The sequence below is a fragment of the Chamaea fasciata genome, unplaced genomic scaffold, assembly GCF_029207755.1.
Source record: "Chamaea fasciata isolate MVZ Bird 193981 ecotype frontalis unplaced genomic scaffold, bChaFas1.0.hap1 SCAF_7, whole genome shotgun sequence".
NCBI lineage: Eukaryota > Metazoa > Chordata > Aves > Passeriformes > Sylviidae > Chamaea > Chamaea fasciata.
In genome coordinates this window covers 40,699,278-40,721,097 of record NW_027094092.1, presented here as the reverse complement: position 1 = coordinate 40,721,097, position 21,820 = coordinate 40,699,278, and the positions used below count along the sequence as shown (strand labels likewise).

Genomic DNA, 21,820 nt, shown 5'->3' with positions numbered 1-21,820 from the left:
AAGTTGTGGTGGGTTGACCTTGGCTGTACACCAGGTGCTCACCAAACCTGTCACTCCCCTCCTCTGCAGAATGGGGGAGAAAATAAGATAGAAAAATCCATTTGGAATCAAGATAAAGGCAGTTTAATAAGGCAAAAGAAAAGGTCACACACTAAAGCAAAGGAAAAGAGAAGATTTATTCTCTATTTCCCATCAATAGATGATGTCTAGACACTTCCCAGAAAGTCAGGCTTTAGTACACATGGTGTTTTATAGTGGTGTATACACATAGAGGTCCAGAAGACAAACACTGTAATAACAAATGTGCTGCCGCTTCCCATCCTCCCTTCCCTTTACCCCCTGCATTTCTCTTAGCTTTTATTGCTGGAGAGATGTCATATGGTATGGAATATCCCTTTGGTGAGGTTGGATCAGCTGTCCTGGCTATGTTCCCTCCCAAGATCTTGCCTACCACCAGCCTAGTGGTGAAGGGGGGAGATGCTGGAGAGACAGTGCTTGATGCTTTGGGAGCCAAAACTTTCCTGTGATTATCAACACCTTTCTAGCTACCAATACAAATCACCGAAGTATGAGGGCTGTTATGGGGAAAATTAACTCCATCTCAGCCAGACCCAATAGGGAAGTTAGTCACTGTTCTATTTTGCTCCATGGAGTGGGATTATCCAAAGATGTGGGAGATGCTCCAGAAATCAACTAAGTTCCTCTTGAGGGACTGGTTTTCAGAGATGCTGGAAATTGAGCAGGTCAAATAATTAATCATTTTAAGTCTAGATTTCCACTGTTAATCTAGGTTCCCATCAGAGACATAGCTGAGAGATGGATTTTGCCCATAGTCCGAGTAATATTTTCAGGCTGAGAGACTGGAATGAAACTTCACTTCCTACTGCCAACAGTGTTTGTGTGCATACAGCTCCCCAAGAGCAGAAAAACATTGAGGTAGGACAAATTATCCAATAGCAAACTGGCAATGGCTTCATCTCCTGGTGTGTCTAGGTGCTTGAGATATTTTGGAAGAAAAGAAGGGAGCATAAGAAGGATGAGCCCAAAGAATGTATTGGTTTTACTGTCTTCTTAGTGTCCAAGATACCAAGGGAATAATGCAAGACAAGCAATATGAGAAATGTTAGCCAGACAGTAATTAATATATAGGTTTTCTGTGTATTTAACCATGTATCCTTCCTAACACAAATAAAGCCCAAGAGGCATCAGTTTCACATAGATCTTTGTCTTCAGTGAACCAAGAGGCATTTCACCAAGAATCTTTTCTTTCAGTGTAACACAGATCCCATAGCCTATCAAAATGCATTTTATATATCCCAGTTTCAAATTGAAGGAACATTTCCACCAGTTTATATCTGAACATTTTGCACTATTCCCTTAATCTATTTAGAAAAGTTTCTCCATGTCATATTGGAGAATGAAATTTCCTGACCAAAACTTGTTTTCTGTTGGCTAAGCATAAACTGGAATAACTTAGTTATGGTGATTACTGTCACATCTGCTAATGAAGATAACAGTTCCAGACTCACCAGACTGCCATTATATGCACACTTCTGCTTTTAAGAAGCTTGTACATTTTAAAAGTATTGCAGCAGAAAATATAATGACTTCCAGAATGTGAATGTTTTTGCCTGGGAACAACAGTTGTTTGGTTAAAACTGGTTTTCTTTCAGAAGATTGAACTTGATGAGCAATAATTTTGACTACAAAGTATGTCAGATCAGGTACCAGTTCTAGAAGGGATGAATTCTCTCACAACATCTCTCCTAAGCATATAGCTCCTTCTACCAAAATGCAGTTGTCTTCCAACTCTAATTGTATAATGGTTGTATTGAACTGGGAATACAGAAAGGTAAACAAAGACATACATAAAATTACTGTAAAATTAACAAGGAGGGTATTTTCCTTAGTTCATTGCTGAGACACTGGACATTTCCTCCAAACTTCAGGGAGCATTTCAGGTCTTGAGCAGTAATCAGGGGATGTGATAGAGCCATGGCATACAAAAGAGATGTTTTCCTGGACAGATTTTGGGGGGGTAGGACTTCCTGTTGCTTTGTGTAGCCTGGAGACCCAGGTGCAGGTCTCAGCTTCAATTCAGGCATTTTGAGCCTGTCCATGGGTGAATGTTGCACCTTGCTATGCAGAGCCCAGAGTGGGATATGAGTCCCTCCAGCCCCATCTGCAGCCCTGTAGGGTTGAGAAGCACTGAGGGCTTCTGTCCCATGGAAGAGCATCAGTTGCTTTTGGGGGTAACTGCATTGAAGGACATTAGTTGCCACTTAAAACTTTCATCTACAGAGGATGAGAAACATTAGGGATGCTCAGAGTTCCTATGTTTTTTTCTCCCACACTGTGTACTCATTGATGACTTCCAGGCCTGAGGGAGGCCTAAAATTCCTATTGTTCTTGAGAACACTGGCCCCACTGTTACTGGCTACTCACCACCATAGCACTAACAATGTCTTTGACACCTTTAGGCCCTGGACTATGGTGGTTCAGATTTATGTAAGGCTTAGCCAAATTTTGAATCAAGTGTGATGCAGGCACTACTTCCATCAGCCTGTGTGCTTCCAAGTGTATGGATTCTGTGCCCATAATGTCTGCTGAGGCCTTCTCAGGATATACAGAGAAAAAGTATATTGATGAGTGGTGCATTGTGTCCCCCTATCTGTATTAAATAAATGAAACTACTTAATAAAATTAAGTTACACTATGCAACAACAGCACAGTTTTACTCCTTATGCATTATCATCCCCTGGTTCTTTCCATTCCTTTAGCCCTGACATCCAGGAGTGAATGTATCCTCCCTGCTTATCCATTTGACATCCAGTGACTTGCTGCAGCTTCTCACCAGTCTGCAATGTGACAGAACTTTTTTTTGGTGTAATTGAGAACTTTTGACATCAGGCAAAAACTTTTTTTTTTTTCTTTAAAGTCTTAATTTAAGTATGCAGTTGATATTGCCAGCAGAGGTAGAGCAGCTCAGAACATTCTGGCTTACAACCAGCAGGAAGAACCCAAGCATTTCCAGCATTTTCATCTTGGACATTGGGTGTTGTTGACACAGCTGCAATGAGACATATCAGTGCAGCTGGAGGCTGTATTTCCACAAAAACCTGTCATTTGGAATTCCTTCATCAAACCCCATATTTAGAGCTCATATTTCTCCATGTTGCCATGTGTATTCAACAGTCTAACCTCAAGACAAATTCCCCTCTCAACAGAGCCATTCTGCAGTTCAGTCTGTAGCCTCTAACAAAATAGTCTTTGTTCTTGTGTTATTATGTGTTTTGACTTTCCTTCCACTTATAACAAGTTAGAAAGTTCTCTTCCTAAATCATGGATAAATCCTACTGTTACAAAAATGAGTACAAGACTTGTTTGATCAGATGACTGACTTCATGAGGCAGAAAACAAGAGGGGAGCCACCAGAAAAGAGGAGAGCAGTTGTGTCAAACCCATGGTGTGCAGACAAGTGCTACAGTGTTTCATCAGGAGTGCATAAACAGGGATGCAGTCCCATCTCTGCTTTCAGCTAGCTGCTCCTGCTGCTCTATTAACAACTAGAGGAGACAATAAGGAAAAAAGAAATAGCCCTGATGTGTAGAAAGCAGTTGAAGAAAGATGTTTGACATCAAAGGGAGAGCTCTTAAAAGGAAATTCACATTCCCTTCCTCTCCGCCCCCCCCCCCCCCTCCCCCCAGCCTTTATCAATAGCCAGATTACATGTGACTGTCAGAATTTTGGCAGGATCATGTCCTTGGTCTCCTGTTTAGATACATACCAGTTGGTAGGTACAGCTCTGATTGTATGGAAAGGCTAGTGAGTGCAGATGGTCAGTGTCAGGAGCTTGCGTTGCCTTCTCTGCTGAGGCATCAGCCAGCAAGACAGACTCCTGAGGCTCACTCGTTTTGGACATTTTATTCTCGTCTGCCATGAAACAGATTCAATTTGTCAATGAAGAGCAGAGATGTGACTCCCTGGATGTGACACATCATTCATTCCTCTTACTGAAGCCCCTCTTCAACATGCTGTGGATGTACTCCTGCAACCCTGCTTCCTGCCCAGCGCTCCCTGCACACTGTATCTTGTGTGGTGCTGGCCCCAGTGTGGGGAAGGGCTACCTCCGGTGCTAAGCTCTCCTCAAGTTCTTCAGGCCACGTGCAGGGAACTCACAATTCTTCCACATTAGGTTCCTGTTCCCTCACAAGCTACCTTTCTTCCCTTTCTTAATTTCTGAGCCCACCAGGCAAAGCAATTTTATCTTTATCCCTTTTCCCCACAAACATGCAAGCCAAAACCATACCAGCTGCTCCTACCTCTCTTTGACTGACAATTCCCCAGGCACAGGGGCTGACTTTGTGATCAGACTCTGGGAATGCTTTGCAGTATACTCTTCCAGCATGGCAGAAGAAAAAGCATTTGAATACCACCTTATATTGGGACTGAGTATAAGTAGACTCACTGGAAGTGATACAGCTTCTCTTGCCCACAATTCATAATTTATTTTATAGTTACAGAGAATGAGAACTTGGAAAAGTTCCCTTTTAAGGGGACTAAATGCATGAAAAAATTATGAAGTGTTATTTTGCCAAAATAATTTGGCAATAATTAAAATAATCAATAGCATAATACTCTTTTTTTTTTTTTTTTTTTTTTTTTTTTTTTTTTTTTTTTTTTTACTACTCTGAATCTTCCTTTTCATTCCTTGTCACTGTTTTTATTGCCTTCTTCCCTTACTCTCTATTTCCCTTTAGAGCTCCAGGCTATTAACCTGTAATTTTGTACCCTTCCTGGGTGTCACCTAGCATTGATGTGGAATGTGGAGCAGTTTAGCTGTTCATTCAGATCTGTGTGAGGAAAAGACTGGCCAGCTGGCACCCACATCACCACACTTCAACCAGCTCTGCAGCTGCATCTCCTTTATTAAAACCCTTTCCTTCTGCCAGATTTTATTTGTCAAATGATGGGTTTACTTGCATTACTCTAGTGTGAGAAAGACAAAAAAGGAAGGGTAAAAATAGGTTTAAATCCCATGTAAAGAAGTCATGAGACAAGTCATGTGCCAAGTACATTAGTCAGTCCTACAGTGTGTGGATTGAGCCTTCTGAGGTAGATTCAGAAGTGATTTTGGCATTTCATAAATTACATTATGCACTACTTAAATATAGAAAAACAAGCCTAGAGGAGTTGTCCCACATATGTCCATACCTTACAGTAATTGCATTATTTAACAAATAAGTGCATCTATCACAACAAAGGAAAATAAGAACTTGACTTGTAATGACTGACAGGCCAAAGGAGGTTTAGAACTTTGAGAGGAACTGTTATGCTAAGCTAGGAAGTCAGGCCAAAGAGCAGTGAGCAGCCCTGGCACCTGAGTCTGGCGTGTCCCAGCAAAGCCTGAGAGCAGCAGGTTCAGAAAACCCTGCTGCCCCCATGCCCTGCCCGTCCTTCTGGGCAATGAAGAGCTCAAACAGGATCTGGTCTCAAAAAATGCTGAGCTCTGACATCTCTTACAGGCATTCGGAGCAGCTGGGTGGAGTGTCCTGGAAGCTGGTACTGCCAAGTCCTCTAATGATTTATTTTGTTTTTTCCAAGCTGCTCCCAGATGGCAGCTCCCATCTCTGGCTACTGGTACCCTGGATCCCTGTTTGCCACTTCTCATTGCTGCCAGGTCTAGGGAGAGAAGCCTTCTCAACTGGTGATCAGCCTGGTGCAACCACAGTCTCTCTTAGCTGCTGCTGATTTTTCTTTGGCCATTTCTGACAGTTTCTAGAGTGTGTTTGCTACTAAGTAAATCCTGCACCTGCATCCTTCTCAGACTTATTCTCTGTGTCACCACCAGTGAGTCGCAGGTTCATTTGCTTTTTCTCTCCTGTAAATGAAGAGTTCACAGCCACCTCCTAGATCCTATATGTTTCGCACACCTACACACTAAAAGCGCAGCTGCTTGGAGTCAGAATATCTCCAGGAGGAATGGTGCCACTTGGAAGACCTGGGTTCTTGATTTATGCTGCTGTAAACAGGAAAATCCCATGTCTTGCTTGCAGAGGATGTCCTGGTGTTGTGAGAAAGCCCTGCAGTGCATGTGGTTGCCCTGTGCTGCCACATCACCCTTATGTGACCTCACCTGCACCTTCTGACTCTTAAGGGTGACATTCAGTGCCAGAAACCCCATCGTTCTGGGATCCAGTCAGCTCACAATAACTGAGAATAGCTACGGTGTTGGCTATGGACCTTCCTCCTTCACCCCCAGATGTATCAAAGAGTCATGCCAGGCTGCTGCTAAGTGTTCTTGTTTCCTTTAAGTTCATGTCCCAGTTTGTACAGTTTTGTGATAAAGTCAGATTGTGGCAGTTATAGTGTTAAATGAGATGAAGATAGGAATATATTCACCTTTTTAGTCTGGAACAGATTCAGACTTCCCTACTGCCAAATTCCCAGTATGTACAGTAATAAAGTGTGGCTTGTAAACATGTCAGCACTTAATGGGGCTTTGAATCAAGTACTCACTCATTTGACCAACTACTGTTGGTGCCAAAAGTGATGCAGAGCTTATTATTTTACATCTCCTTTACTGAGGACTTTGTGACTTTTTCTAAGGTGTTTAAACCAAAACTGTAACAGAAGAAGCTTCCTGATAAAGGTTGAGCAGAGCTAATTCATACATTTGGAAATATTTCAATTTTCCCAAGAATAGGATAATTTTAGTGGCTTTATTCCCTTAGGTTCTACATAGGTCTCTCAAATAGTCCAGTCATTAGAGACCGTGGAAGGGTTATATTTGGATAAAGAACAAAATACACAAATCCCAGTGGAAGGCTTGACCCTGAAGCAGATGACCATTGTCAGCTTTGATTTTATTGCCAAAGTTCGTAAATATTTTTCTAGTGTAGGCCAAACAACTTTGGCCACAGTTGCTCACTTGTTGGGAGCACTAGCTAACATTCTTCTCTGATTTCAGTCCAATTATTCTGATGTGGGTTGGGTCTGCAGATCTTTTCTTAGATCTTTCCTTTTAAAGAACAGGCTGGTTTTAAATGACCCAGCCATGAGCTCTTAATGTTGCAGATCCTTCCTCTGGAGTACACCCTCCATTCTCTGACCAGAAACCAATGATGGATTGGTTACTGCAACAGGAGACAGAAGACCACAGTCCAGTGCTTTGCCAGAGACATCTGTGGGATTTGAGACAAGTCCCTGCTTCCATGGTCTGTGGTGTTTTATAAACAGGGATTTGAAAAAGAACGGTAGGATTATTATTTAAATACACTATAACATCATCTCAGATCCTAGCTGTGGACCCTTATTGTGCTAATTACTGATAAGAGAAATGGGTCTTAATGTCTTCACAAATAACTCTATGTGAAAGAACCAGCCAGGTTCTGGAAGAACGGCTGTGGGGATTTTAGGAGTAATGGGTGTTAACGTCTTAGAAATGGGTCATAAAGTCTTCATCAATATCAAGCTGCATTTTTTTATAGAATCCAGACAATTTGAGCTTCTAAACTGTAGGGCAATGTGTAGTAGGTTGTTCAGGAAGTCTGTACCTTCCTAGTACCCCAGTTAATGGGGAAAGGAGGGGCTGCAATGTGGGGCCAAGAGTTTAGGATAAAAGGAGGCTGTGTCCTCCAAAAACTTGAGAGAGACCCCATGGCAGGTATGGCCTAGTGGACTCTATCCCTTTACTTGAATAAAGCTGCAAGGTCCCTCTGTCTCTTGTGGACACTGGCTTTTCCAGCGTGGTTTTCTGCACATCAGCGTTTCATTTAACTATGACCTATGGGATGGCAGCTGGTCACCATCAAGGGGGCAGTTTGGCAGCACTCATCAGTGCAAGGATAACATGAATCTTGACTTCATTGCAGGTACCCATCTTAGAGTTTGGAAGAAGGCTACTGAGATGACACTTTAGAAATGTGTATTTCGTGTAAAAAAAGCTGTGGTGTGCTCAGCTCAATCTGTTTGCCTTTGAAAACACTTTATTGTGGAGTAAAGCAAACATTGAAAATCTGGACTTCAACCAGGACTTCACTTTTCATATGCAACTGTCTGGTTTCAGCATGTGATGTCTCAACTTGAAAACGCCGGGGTACTCACAGCCAGGTGAGGACTTACTTAGCAAACCTCTGATGACCTCTCAGCTGCACGCTCCTGCTCTGCCGTCGCCCCCAACCCATCGCCACTGCCGCATAGAGGTTGTGCTTTGCAAAACCTTGGCTATTATCAGTGGTCGAAAGGCCTGTGTAACATCTGGAGCAAATGGTGGCTTCCCAGGGGGCAAAAACAATCATGGAAATTGTCCTGTTTGTATTTTTGAACTGAGGACAGAGGGTGAAGTTTTTTGTTTGAAACCACAAATTTCAGGATGGCGGGGCCATAAAGAAACCGTCACTGAGCCCAGGGTCCCAGCTTCTGCCTCCCTCGGGCACAGCACGGCTGCCGGCCACCCCCCTGAGCCCCGGCCGCGCTCCTGCCCTGTAACGGGGCAGGCAGGGCCCCACCCCGGCCGGGGCCGTCCCACCGCGGGCCGCGGCCTCCCGGGAGCGGGCGGCCCTGGAGCGGCGCTCGGGGAGGGCCAGGCCCGAGCCGGCTGCGAGTCCCGGGGGCCCGACGCGGTGAGTGCCCGGGCACGCCGGGCTCCGGCGAGTCCGCGCCGTGAGGCCGTAGCTGAGGCGGGGCTGGCGCGGCGGCGGGGCCGGTCTGGGGGCGGTGGAGGCCGGGCCGGGCGGCATGATCGGCACCCTGCTCTGCTACGTGCTGCTGCCGGCGGCGCGGCTCCTCCAGGCCCTCCGAGGTAACCCGGCCCCGGGCGGGCGGCGGCGGGGGCAGGGGGAGCTGTCGGGGGCGGCCCGGAGGGGCGGGGATGTCCCCCGCCCAGCCGGAGGGGGTTGCGGCCCGGCGGCCGGGGTCGGCCCGGCTGCTCCGGAGCTCCCCGAGGCTCTGGCCCTGGGCAGGTGGGGCCTGCGGCTGCTGGCCCCGGGCAGCTGCGTGTTTGGAGGGAACAGCTGCCAGCTGTCGTGCTGCAGAGGTAGACTGCGCTGTGTGCAGGGGCTCTAGCTCCTGCCCCCAGCCTGCTCTCCAGGCTTGGGGAGATCCTTGGAGATGGGCTCCTCAGAGGTCTGTGATCCTCCAAGGACCTGCGGGTGACTTCGTGGATGGACTTACGTTTTGTGTGCATCGCTATTATTTCATTTAGTTTCCCTAGATCCTGCTGCTGCTTCACAGTCCCTGGTTACTGAGCTCATGTAAAGCCACCCTCCAGCCTGAACCTGTCCCCGGGCCTATAGCAACTACGCGACTGGCACGCTCTCTTTTTTCATAGTGAGCAAAGAGCTGACTCCTCTCAAATTCAGCTCCTATTGAGTATGCTGTTGTAGGCCCTCATCATGCCTGGCCAGTGGCGTGTGGATCCATTACATTGGTGCGTTGGTGTTTCTGACATTAATGAACTTAATTACAAACTGACAGAGAGGAGTATGGTTCTTAAAGCTCCATTTCTGACACATACAGAAAACTTTGACACAAAAGATACAATGAAACTATCCATGGAGGTTGCTGACTGCTGTATATTACTGCTGTGGCTGACTGACTAGGATGCAGAGAAAAAAGTGATTTGTAATCAACAGAAGTTGCTAGTTTACAGAAGGGACAAGTGTCTGTGCAGAATTCATAGCGAAACGTGAATGCCATCTCTTGTATAGATGCAGGTGAAAAGAGTCTGTCTTTTTCTACTTTACTGCACAAATATTAGTATATTTAGTGTTACATTTTTATTTTTTGCCACATATCAGTCATCAGGTGATCTGTAGTTCTTACTGAGTTCTTACAGCACTACTTCTGTGCACATACTCTCTCTAATAAGGCATATGTTGGTCCCTCTATGTCTTCATTTTACATCTCTTAGTAACAGAATGGTTTTTCTTCTACAACACATTCTTGTGATACATTTTATTCTCTTAGCTGACCGCTATTTTGTACTCAGTCCCTGGAAAGAAACTTCTTCCAAGTGATGATCTACAAGACCTTGGTTTCTTAGCCCATGCACCTGATCAGCCAACTACTGGAGACCATGCCTTTACATACGTTGCTGAGAGCTGATAATTTCCACAAGGCCTTTCAGCTTGGCTGTCTGTGGTGCAGCATGAGTTAGAACTGCATTCCCTAGATTGATAAAGCCGTTGCTGTGTGCAGTTTCAGTGACTTGGACTGATATAGCTGCACTTGTACTGTGGCTTAGCATTCTGGAGGAGGCAGGGGAAGTTATTTAGATGGTAATTGTTTTTCCTCAGAGAAGTAGTTTGTTTAGGTTGCTATGTTGAATGGTTGTATTGCACAGAGTTACAGCAAATGCATTGAAATAAGAAAAGAATGAGTAAGAAAGCATTTCTGGCTGTCTTATTTTGATTTTGTTTTTAAATGACAGATGCTTTCTTTACCTATCGAAAGAATGTGCTTCTGGCGAAGAGCCCGTCCACCCAGATAGAAGGTGTCTTTGCTGCAACCACAGGAGGATCGGTCCCAGAAGAGCAAGAAGCCCTTCTCCAGCAGTGGCTGGAGGAAGGAGTAGGGAATTTGCCAGCCAGTGAGAGTGTTCCAGCAGTGAGGAAAGCATCAGTTACACTCACTAGTGACTGGTTAGAAGGTTCAGAGCTATTGATGACCAGCCTCAGTGACCTGAATACATCTCCAGAAGTCACCCAGTGTGCTGATCAGCAGCACTCAGAGCTAAATGCCTTGGCTTCTTCAGAACTCCAAGATCATGCAGTGGCTGAGCTGGCAAGATTACCGTCAGAGGAAACAGTGACTGTAGCAGGCAGTGCCCCTTGGGCAGCTGTGGTGCCACAGACAGATCACCAGACAGCTGGCTGTGCTGGTATCAACGTGGAAGTGCTGAATGATGACCCTGCTGTGCTGGCCTGGAGTTTAGCATGTGATGCAGAGACAGTGCCACCAGTGCTCCCAGCCCAGCCCATCCAGGATGCAGTGCCGTTTTATCCTGTCCCAACAGAGGTGCCCTACCATGGTCAGTGATGGCTCTGAATCTAATGTTTAGTTTGGGATTGGCATTTGTAGTGAATGTGGTCAGGTTATCATGTCTGGGCTTGCTGTCAGTAAGATGTGGATTGTCCCTGCAGAATTGACAGGATCTGCTAGTGAAAACTGTAAAGTGAGTTTTTGCTGAGGAGGGGCTGGTCACAGCTAGTGGTTTCTGTGCTGTTAGACTGTCTGATCTGAATATCAATATATGTTTCTTACTGTTCTCAAATGCTGACTTTGTACTCTAAAAAGCACTGAAAAGTGTCTCTGGTGTTTCAGTATGCTCGACTCTGGTCATGTGTTATGCCATCCCTACAGACAACTATCCAAAGATATCCAGAAAGAGCATCTGAAAACCAGAGTGGGTGAGGGTTTGCTCAGAGGTTAGAGTGCCCTAGCACAGGGAATGAGAATGGTGGTTTTCTGGGTCCCAGGGGAGCCAAAGTATCAGCAAGGTACCCAGTGTGGCTGTAACTTTGCTTTTTGTCTCTTGCATATAGAGATCTTATGGAGAGACTGGGAGGATCTTTCTGTCCAGCCCTGTGTCTTAGAGCAGGTTTCAAAAAACACTCCTCTCTTTGAATTTCGAGTCATGTCTTACAACATCCTTGCCCAGGACCTGGTGGAGCAGGGCCTTGATCTCTATGTACACTGTCATCCAGACATCCTGAGCTGGAACTACCGCCTTCCAAACCTTTTGCAGGAGATCCAGCACTGGGATCCTGACGTAAGTATGACTGAGCCCTCCCTACATCAGTGTCACCAGAATTTTAATTCCTTGTTTGATCCAACAGTATTAAGAAAAGAAAAAGATGGGGGCACGTACTAGGAAGGTACCTGCTTGGTAACTGGACACTGATTGCTCTGAGAGTGAGGACTTTCACAGACTGTGTTTTTGGTGTCTGTCTTGCTTATATTGTAGAAACTAGTCATACTTTGATAACAAGGCTTAACTTCTATAAACAGCAGAAGTAGAGGAAGAGGGACCAGTTTTCTAAGGCAGCACAGGAGAGGAAGTCTGCATTGAAGAGGACTCCATGAATTTCTCTATTCTTTTAGTCCTCTTTGTGGGATGAAGGATGTTTTATCTCATCACTGGAAAACTAAATGATACACTAATGTGACCCAGAAAGTTAGTGTTTTTCATCTGGAAAGTACCGGACAGAGTTGCAGTGATGACATTTCTTTTTGGAGGGTTGGTATGTGAGTGCACTTTTCCACTTTCTTCCTTCCCCAAAACAAGGTGACTAGCAAATACTTGTGGAGCAAGTGAGGTCTCTGCCTTCCTTCCAGGTTCTGTGTCTCCAGGAGGTGCAAGAGAACCATTACTGGGAGCAACTGGAACCAACATTCAAGGAGATGGGTATGTCCTGCTTTTGTGGGTCTGTACATCCAGCTCATGGGTCTGACCAAGCAGTGCTTCATCTTCAAAGCACTCAGTTTTAAAAGACCTCTTCCTGTTTGCCAGGTAGCTGCTGGCCCTACTTCTGAACTATCTGTGTAGACCTTTATCCTTTCTTTTGCAGTTGATGTCCCTGAGTTGAAAGGTCAGAGTAACCAAACAGGGCCCTAGAAGGACAAAGAAAGAGAAAATACCCCCAATGATTAATAATAAAGGATGATTATTGGAACAGAGTTGGGTATATTGCTGTACCCAAATGTAGTAGGAACCTTTTCTGTAGAGACTTGCTGAGCCTGAGGCAGTGACTGGATAAACCTTTTAATAGGTGATGGTTTCTTTTCAGGCTTTGCATGCTTCTATAAACGGAGAACCGGCACGAAGACAGATGGATGTGCAGTGTGCTACAAGCACAGCAGGTTCCAGCTGATCAGCCTCAGCCCCATAGAATACTTCCGGCCTGGCCTGGATGTCCTCAACCGGGATAATGTGGGCTTGGTGCTGCTGCTACAGCCTGTGCTCCCAGAGGGTCTAGGTCTGAAGGCAGTCAGTCCTTTGTGTGTGGCCAACACTCACGTGTTGTTCAATCCCCGTCGAGGAGATATCAAGCTGGCCCAGGTGGCCTTGCTGCTAGCAGAGATTGACAAAATTGCAAGAACTGCTGAAGGCAGCTACTATCCTGTCATCTTGTGTGGAGACCTGAACTCTGTACCTGATTCTCCACTCTACAAATTCATCCGGAATGGTGAACTTTCCTACCATGGGATGCCAGCCTGGAAGGTAGTTGACAGCCAGAATTGGGATTGGATAGCTCTTTACTGTATGCTGCTAAAGAAATGCATGGCTGCGTTCTTTCTCTTGTGAGAAAATAGTCTTAATACTGAATTAAGTTATTCAGCAGTCTTCCCTGATGTCTCCATCACTGCAGGAGGAAGAAGCAGACAAGTGTGTGCCTGTTGTTTCCATCACTGCTCTTTTGGTTTCTCTTGAGGCAGACTTGTGATAGTAGACCTCTTGATTTCAAGTCTTTTTTCCTTTCCTGTGGAGTTTTTATGCCTGGGTGGCTGGAAGTGTAGGGAAATGCAACTCCACCAAGACTTACTGAAATTTTATGTGGACTTTTGTTCCAAAGAAAGTTTGAAGTGGGTGCTTATGCTAGAGTCTCTTGTGGTTTGTCTTACTGTGTGTCTGTGTTCAAATATATGGTTGTCATTCAAGCTAAATCATCACTTCAATAAGATACCTGTAAAGTATCTTGTCAGGTGACTTTTAGCTAATTGTATCTGTCCCCTGCAGCTGAAGGTTTATTATATCTGCACCATACTCTGAATAGCTTAGTTCATGCCTCTCTATGAGGGCATTCCCCTGTCTTGCTCTTGGCAAGCGTATATATGTACATTGTCTATAGCTTGCACATCTGCTCTGTGACACTGATGGTTGCTCTCCTTTTCTGGCCTTCTTGCAGGTGTCTGGTCAGGAAGACTTTTCCCAACAGTTGCGTTCACGGAAATTGCTGGCCCCTCTGTGGCCAAGCTCCCTGGGTGTAACAGACAAGTGCCAGTATGTCACCCCGTGCCAACCAAAGAAACTTGGTGAGCTCCAGTATGCACTGACAATATGAGTTTGCTGAGGATGGGCAGTTTGTGGGCCTTGCTGTCTCTCTGAGTAGCTTGAGCATGTGCTGCATAAAGCACTTGACAAAGATTCTCTCCTACTTTGTAAATGAGTTAAATACGATTTTTCCCAGAACCTATTGCATTTCTGCCATTTTCTTTCTCTAGTCAGGAGCTGAATGTTCCTCTACCAGTAACAATTGCTCTATGTGTCTCTTTCATATTCCCAGACTTAATGCTTTTGTGCAGTTGTAAACTGTGTTCTACAGGCACAGCTTTCATCTTCAGGTGTTTGGGGTGTGGTTTTGGATAGGGTTTGCAAACCACTGTAAAAAAATCATTCCTAAGACCCAGTTACAATCATGTCTGTTCTCTGTATCCATAGAGAGGATTAAAAAAATGGAGCCCACACAAAATAGCTTTTGTTAAAATCTTGAATGTAGAGCTTGCATTCAGCCTGATCTCCAGAAATGTTTTTCTCAGCACACATTTCCTGGAGTTGCAGCACTAACTGATCTGCTTGTAAGTCCCTTGAACTTTTGGTGTATCAGAGAGGACATGACTTTGTGCTGACCATGACTGTTGCATTTGAGGGATAGCAATAGCTGTGCTCTGTTCTTCTACTGTTACACATCTGTTCTGTTCTACATGTGGGTTATTAGGTGATTTCTATTCTCATGGTATCAGAATGCTTGGACACAAAAGCCTCTCTCAAACTAAAGAGCTCTTGGAGGCCCAAAGGTCTAAAATATACATAGGTGTTCCCTGGAGATGTGGCTTTGCTGCAGTTACTTCTTTTAACTTGTACTTTGCTCTGCAGGGAGACGTGAATACAGCCGTGACTTCCTGCTCCAGTTCCGCTTCTGTGATGTTGCCTGTGAGCGACCACCACAGCTCGTCCTCTTGGAGGGTGTGACAGATGCTAAACCAGGTATTAATGGGAGACTTTTCAACTTGCCACTCTCCTAGCTCAGTGGAGCCTCTCCTCTGAGGACAGACTGAGAGAGTTTGGACTGGAGAAGGCTCCACTGAGGCCTCATTGTGGCCTTCCAGTACTTGAGGTGGGCTTATAAAAAAAAGAGGGAGAGTGACTATTTACAAGGCATATAGTAATGGGACAATGGGGAAATAGTTTTAAACTTCTTAAAATTCTTTACATAGAGGGTAGTAAGGCACTGTGTCAGGTTGCCCAGAGAAGTTGTGAATGCCACATCCCTGGAAAATGTTCAAGGCCAGGTTGCATGGGGCCCTGGGCAGCCTGATTTAGTGGGTGACATCCTTGCCTATGGGATGGAGGGATGGAACTAGATGATCTTTAAGGTCCGTTCCAACCCAGGCTCTTCTATAACTGTATGATTCTGTGATTTCAAGGAAAACATGAGGTGGAGGTAATGCCTGGTGAGGAAGGGGAAAGGCAGAAGGGTGCCTTCTGTGACATGATTCCATGTGAGCTCAGAGATGTAAACTTTCCTCCCTCATACACATGGACTGTGTTCCTTGAGATGCTCTGAGATCCAGCTTCTTGCAGCTGTTTCTTATAAACTTCTTTTAAGCTGAAACACATATGTATATTCCTTTTTTCTGCTTCAAGATTTTGGTGGCGAAGAACAACCTGAAGACTGTAATGATACATAATGGTCCCAATATAGATGTCTCTGGAAGCTGGTACCCAGTAGACATTGCTGCACCTCTGGGCCTTGTGGCATGGCTGGTTCTGCTTTCTCCATTTCTGTTCTGCCTTTCTAGACACCCTTTGAGTAAGCTGTAGGCTAGGACAAGCAAACTTTCTTTGAGAGCAAAGGTTGAAATTCCCTGGACTCTGATAATATTAAATGCTTTAAGGACATGTCCTCAGCATGACTTCTCAGTTGTTTGCACTGACCAGCTCTAAGGACGTTCTTGTTAGTCTCACAGCTTGTGTTTCCTTCGGATATTTTCCTTTAAGATGTTCGTGACTGGAAGCTATCTGCTCTTCTTGGGCAAAAAGACTCATTTGTATTCAGGTGAAGCTTCTCAGACTTGGGATGAGCAGCCTGTTCTGGGATCTGTGTAGGTCTGGCTGGAATCTCTTTGCTCCTTTGCAGACCGCCCTGCACACTGGCCCAAGCCTGCTGCCATGGTGAAAGACCCTGATCCCCAGCCATTCATCCCAAGGTAACTTGGTGCACTTTCAATGGCTCCAGTCTTAAAATTCAGCCTTGTTTTCCTGAGCACTGAAAACCTGGCTGAAGTGCAGACTGAAGTAAATGTGAGAGTGAAAGATAGTAAGAAGGACTCGCACAAAGAGGTAGATCCACCCAGAATTCTCCCTGCAGCTGAGTGCTGCTCTGTCAGCATTGTGTTGGTGAGACTGAGAATGGATGGCATAGGCATATATAGGACTGGGTATTGAAGACAAAAGAAATTCATAGTCTGTCTTGCTTTGGTGTAAGTGGAGCAAATAGTTCTGAAAGATTTTATGTGCTCACAAAGGAGGAGTAGTTCAGACAGTTGCATCAGCAAGGGAACATTCAGCTGTGACTGCAGTACTGAAAAGGTACAATTCTCTTTCCTTCCTTTATAAACAGTGACTGTTTGTGTGCAGGTGTTCAGGTGTTATCCAGCATGGCCTCAACCTGACCTCTGTCTACAGCCACTTCTTGCCACAGAGGGGACGCCCGGAGGTCACAACGATGCCCATGGGGCTTGGAGCCACTGTTGATTACATTTTCTACTCAGCAGAGCCTGTGGAGAGCAAGGCGGGTAAGTTTGGCGGTGCAGGGCTTATCCCTGTGACATTGAAAGAAGACTGTGAGACAGGCCAGATGGGCAGTGCATTTCATTAAGCTGGTGGATCTACAAAATGTGTCTTTGAAATAATACACAAGGTGGAAGTAACGTTGCTTTATGTACCATGAGAAGACACTTTATTTTTGCTGTGAAAGAAAATGAGGCTGCTTAGGTTCATGTAGACTTTTGAGGAAGCTAGAACAGAATAGGTTCTTTTCTTCTGTATAAATATCTTACTTTTGCTCCTGGTAACAGTGCTGGGTCCTGAGTTCAAGTCTTGGACTTCTGGTCTATCTGAGATCACATACTGTTCTTGGAAGGAGGTGGCTCTGGTTCCTTTACAGAGGCACCTTCTCTCTGCTGTCTGAAACAGGAGTTCTGTTGATGAAAGACTGCATGTAAATGCATCCAGGAACTCTCTTGGAGCTGATTTGGGTCATGTCAGAATCAAGTTTGGGTAACAGGTTGGGAATGAAGATATTAATTCCTCCTTGAGGGATAATCTGAAGCTATTGCTAGGTCACAGTCTGTGAAAGGAACTTCTCATGTAAAGCAACTGCCTGGTGAATTTAGTGTATTCTTGCTTCCTATGCCTGCAAGTATATGAAACTATGAACAGCAGTATTGTAGGCTGCTCACTGCTTTCACATCTAGGCTCAAAGGTGCATGTAGTGTTTGTGCAGGCTGTCTTCATTTATCAGGGAAAGAACAGGAAAGGATTGACAATCATCCTTCTGTGAATGTGTAGAGTTAATCTGTGGTGCCAGTTTCTGACTGATGTTTCTTTCCACTTTCTTTGTCAGGTCGCAGGCTGTACAAGGATGGAGCCCTGAAGCTGCTTGGCCGTCTTTCTCTTCTCTCTGAAGATGTCCTCTTGATGGCAAATGGCTTACCAAATCCTTTCTGTTCATCTGATCATCTCTGCCTGCTGGCTAGCTTTGGCTTGGAGATCTCCAGCCTCAGAGAGAGTTAGTGTTGGTTCCCTTTCCCTAAAGAAAAGCAGTTCTGTATACAGCAGTTGAGACTCTGGATTGCACAACCTGCTTGCAAGAAAACCCTTTTCCTTGCCATGCCCTAAAAGTCCTTTTCTCCCCTCACACCCTCACTAAAAGCGGGGATGGGAGAGTTAGAGTACTTTTTGCATTGGTATTTTGCGTGTCTCTGCAAACCTGAGCTGTGTTCCCAGTGGACTGCCAAGTGTCTTCAGGCATTAGCATCTCTTAAAGGGATCCTTGTTCCACCGCCTTGTTTAGCAGATGTTTTTGTGCTGCAGGAACCAACATAACTCCCATGTTTATTTGTCACTGTGTGAGATTTTCAAGGAGCTGGAAAAAAGAGGAGCAATGCTAATCTGCTTTTGGTTAGTTTAATTGCTACCAAGGAGCATGGGATGTATATGCCCATATACACAAAACAAAACACCAAAACAAAAGTTCTTTTAATTTCTCAGTAATAGTTTAGTACTTTCAGGGCTAGTTGCTGTGTTACCTTTTAGATTGGATCTGCTAACTGCTTTGAAATGTCTTTTATTTAATAATCTGTAAGGGCTGACTTGCTGACAGAAGGGTTTGTGTGGTGTAACAGTTTCTACAAGAAACTGCTGTGTCTAATGGACCAGAGAATGGGATTGCCAGGAATGGAACCAGGGGTTCTACAGAGCCACCCACAGCAGCTGTAGAACTGCAGCAAAAGCCTAGAGACCTTGGGGGAGGCTTCCTTCCTTTGTAGCAGTCTCAGAATGGTACCTCATTTGTAATTTTTATCAAAAATTTTTAGGATTGTCCCAGTGAATATCCTATGGAAAAAGTTACCCTATAAGGCATGACAACCCCAGAAGGCTATAACTTTGGTTTGTCCTAAAAGAGAGATGAAAATGGAAGGCATGTGAGAGCCAGCAGAGCCATCAGATGGAAGAGCTGTTCTTGTCACTTGCCCTATTCTTTTCTCCATGCACTCCCTATAGCAGGCAGCCTGCCTGGGGTCAAGAGCCAACCTGTAGCATCCATCTCCTGCGCCAGGCTCAAGTCCATGCTGCTTTCTTCTGGACCCAGCCATGTTTAGGTGTAGATAGGACTCTTGGGATCAACTCCTGTCTCTTGACGTGTGTTGGGGGGAAGGGGAACGCTGTGTAACTTGGAGCCAGACTGCAGCCACTTGGATCCCAGCGTACCCTTGGTGTCCTGTCGCTGTGCTTTTATAAGCAGTGGCTTGGCCAGTACAAAAGCGTCCAGCTGTACCTGTTCATAGAGTAAATTCCCCAGCTCAGCCTGACATTTGGTGCTCAGTTTTTCCCAGAAACATTATCAATCTTCTGTTCACAAACAAGGCAGGAAATCCAGTACCACCTCAGGTTTATTCCAGAAGGTGCAGGAGACTTGAAGCATTATTTGTTCTTCATGGTCTTTACTGAGGGACTTTGATATTTTAAATGTTGCTTTCTTTATTGAAAAATAAAGTACTGCTAATCCAAGAAAATACCACAAAGCAACTGTGGCACCTTGTATTTCTGGCAGCTGAACGTCTGAAGATCTGCTTGACAAGGTTTTGCTGGCTTCGAGGTGAAAGACAGCAAAATTGCTACACAAGTAATGAGGGTTGAAGAGAGGGAAGAAGTGAGCCTAATTTAATCTCCCAAGACATCCCTAAATCCCAGAGGTGGCTTCTTTGGCATGGGGCTTGTCTTGCCGCCTTCCTCCCCCCACCTCCCCCTCCCTACCTGCAAAGAGAGATTTGCCTTCGGGAACCCTTGCCCTCCTCCCTAAGAAAGCAATGCTGCTGATATTTTACAGCTCACTTCTGTAAACTACAAAAACAAGGTGTGTGTTTGGGGGTTGTGTTCTGTGCCCTTATGAGTATGTAAGGACTACATATTCCTTTCTTGCCCTGCCAGATGGTGTGGTATTTGTCTGGTGATGTGTGGATGATTTTGCTATCATTTGTGAGTTTCTGTAAGTGAACAGCAGTCTTGAGGGGGTGTGAATAATTTTACCCTTAAGTAATAGTTCTGGCATGGCACTGGTACATGGGGAGGGATGGATGCAGAGGTGTGCCTTAATATGACTGTTTATCTCACAGTTCGACTGATTTTGGCAAGTACTCTTACTCTGATTTTGTAAGTGGTTGTATTTATAAAGAAGGGAAGGAAAGGGTGAACTGAGAGCTTTGCTTTCTATCTGGCTCAAAAAGAGGTTGCCAGAAGGCAGCCTGGTTGTAGATAACTCCTTCCTGCTGTTAACAATGTAATAGGAACCCTAGAAGACACTAAAGGTTTAACAACAACCAACCAAAAGCACAACAAAAAATTCTGTGACCCATGGTGTTGGCACTTAGAATTTTAGCTGTCTGCTTCTATTGTAGCTGTTGAGTCTGAGGTCAGTTGGCAACGTGGAGTGTATGTATGTGTGTATGAAAGCTGCCCCTAAAAGAACTAGACTGAGCTCTCTTGAGACCCATAAGGTGTGCACCGCACACCAGCAGATGAACTGGTTGCCCCTGCACTGTCTGAAGCACCCTGCCAGTCCTGTGATGTAACTCAGGTGGAGGACCTGTGTTCCAGAATCACAAGTTCTTTTTCCATTTTGTGTAAACCAAAACCTTGACTTGTGGGCAAATTGCATGGAAGCATCTCAAGGAGGTTTTAAGGTTCCAGCTATACTTTGCTGGACAATCTAATGTTGCACAGGTCAAACAAATGCTTTCCCTTTCCATGCATGCAATAATGTGGTATGCACTTGGAATTGTTAAGTTTTTGAACACTGGATATGGAGTCGTGCAGAGAAACCCCAGGACAATGCCTACAAGTCCTTATTTTTTTCTGGAGGTTATAATGCTCCCAGGGTGACTTGCAACTCTCAAAACCCTGGCTTACACATGCTTTGTTGGGCACTCAGGTGAAACTAGGGCAGAAATGCAGAACCATTGCTAGTGACTGCATAGGGACACAAAGGCAGAGTTGAAGACTTGATCTCTCTCGTAATTTTAATCACTGTCCCAGAAGCTCTGGTATGAACTCTTAGAGAGGTGGTCTGTTTCAGGAAAATAAAATCCCCTGTTCTAGAGCAATTTGGAGTTCATATCAAATGGATCTGGAGACCTGTGAATGCCTCTTGACTGTGTGGGATTATAGGAGAGGTTTGGAGGTGGGGTGGGTAGAAAGTTCCTAACTGGGAAACCGCAACTAGCATATAGTTGTTGGGAGAAAATAATGTGTTTTATGATGCTTTAAGAGTAGCACCCACAGATATAATCAGAGCCTGTGGTAATGAGCATTGTAATGGGATGCAGAACAGATTTCAGATGTAGCTCTTAGAACTGTTTCTGGACCCAAGTGTATGATGAGTGGTCTTTAACACAGCTTTCTGATGAATTACAGAGGGGTCTGTAAATGGTTATGAAAGTAGAACAGCAGTATCTGCAATGCTCAGAAAGGGAAGGTGTCACAGAGGTAATTACCAGCTACATCACCTTAGTAGTGATGTAGAGTTCAGGGAGATCCGTGCTTAGGGGAAGTGATGCCAGAGACCACTGGCAGTGTGTGTATGTTCCCTTTTAGCAGCCTCCTAAACTGCAGGAGCATGCAGCTGTAAAGACAGTCAAGTATTTGACAAAGTATCTTTGCTAAAAAACAGCTTCGTTTGCACCACAGCTGCTAGGCTGTATTTAGTTATGCTATTTAGATAGAAGTTGGACTTCCTTCATTTTCTCAGTTTTAAGTTCATTGCTGCAGGAGATTGTCCTTCATAATCAGTTTTCCCAGTTACATGGGATGGGAGGAGTGGTAAACAATATAATTGCTCTAGTTTCTTTCCTGTTCTTAATAAATGAAACTTGGCTGCTGTTTGAGGTCTTCTTTCTCCATGCCTTTTTCTTATGAGCTATCTCTCCAGCAGCTGTTTTCCCATGACTGCTCTATCCAATTAGCTTTCCAAGTTGCTGATATTTAATTTTTCTGCAGCTGTATTTCTTCAGTTAAAAGTTACAGGTGCAGTTCTCT

The 21,820-nt window shown here is 44.8% G+C and overlaps 2 protein-coding genes across 3 annotated transcripts in view; one reads left to right on the top strand and one right to left on the bottom strand.

Moving 5' to 3' along the window:
* The window catches only part of LRRC74A (leucine rich repeat containing 74A), a 20,656-nt gene extending 11,915 nt beyond the window's left edge, over positions 1–8,741 (bottom strand). Inside the window, 6 exon segments of the mRNA XM_066186986.1 lie at positions 909–996; positions 1,729–1,836; positions 2,446–2,624; positions 3,823–3,933; positions 5,813–5,909; positions 8,511–8,741. Coding sequence (XP_066043083.1) covers positions 909–996; positions 1,729–1,836; positions 2,446–2,624; positions 3,823–3,933; positions 5,813–5,909; positions 8,511–8,741 — 814 coding nt within the window.
* ANGEL1 (angel homolog 1) lies at positions 8,527–21,820 on the top strand. 2 transcript variants are annotated; one of them, XM_066188545.1, is made up of 10 exons: positions 8,527–8,624; positions 10,433–11,032; positions 11,547–11,773; positions 12,340–12,409; positions 12,792–13,225; positions 13,911–14,037; positions 14,879–14,989; positions 16,143–16,212; positions 16,643–16,800; positions 17,631–21,820. In XM_066188545.1, the coding sequence occupies exons 2-10, from the start codon at positions 10,666–10,668 to the stop codon at positions 17,798–17,800; spliced, it is 1,734 nt and encodes a 577-aa protein (XP_066044642.1). In that variant the 5' UTR covers positions 8,527–8,624; positions 10,433–10,665; the 3' UTR covers positions 17,801–21,820. The 2 variants fall into 2 exon arrangements, with proteins under 2 accessions (XP_066044642.1, XP_066044641.1); XM_066188544.1 differs by lacking the exon at positions 8,527–8,624 and adding an exon at positions 8,725–8,803.

Excerpts from the sequence above, each read along its gene's own strand:
- ANGEL1 (XM_066188544.1), top strand. The coding sequence starts at position 8,740 with ATGATCGGCACCCTGCTCTGCTACGTGCTGCTGCCGGCGGCGCGGCTC. Across the intron at positions 8,804-10,432 it reads GCTCCTCCAGGCCCTCCGAG|ATGCTTTCTTTACCTATCGA; the intron begins GTAACCCGGCCC and ends TTTAAATGACAG. Across the intron at positions 11,033-11,546 it reads AACAGAGGTGCCCTACCATG|AGATCTTATGGAGAGACTGG; the intron begins GTCAGTGATGGC and ends TCTTGCATATAG.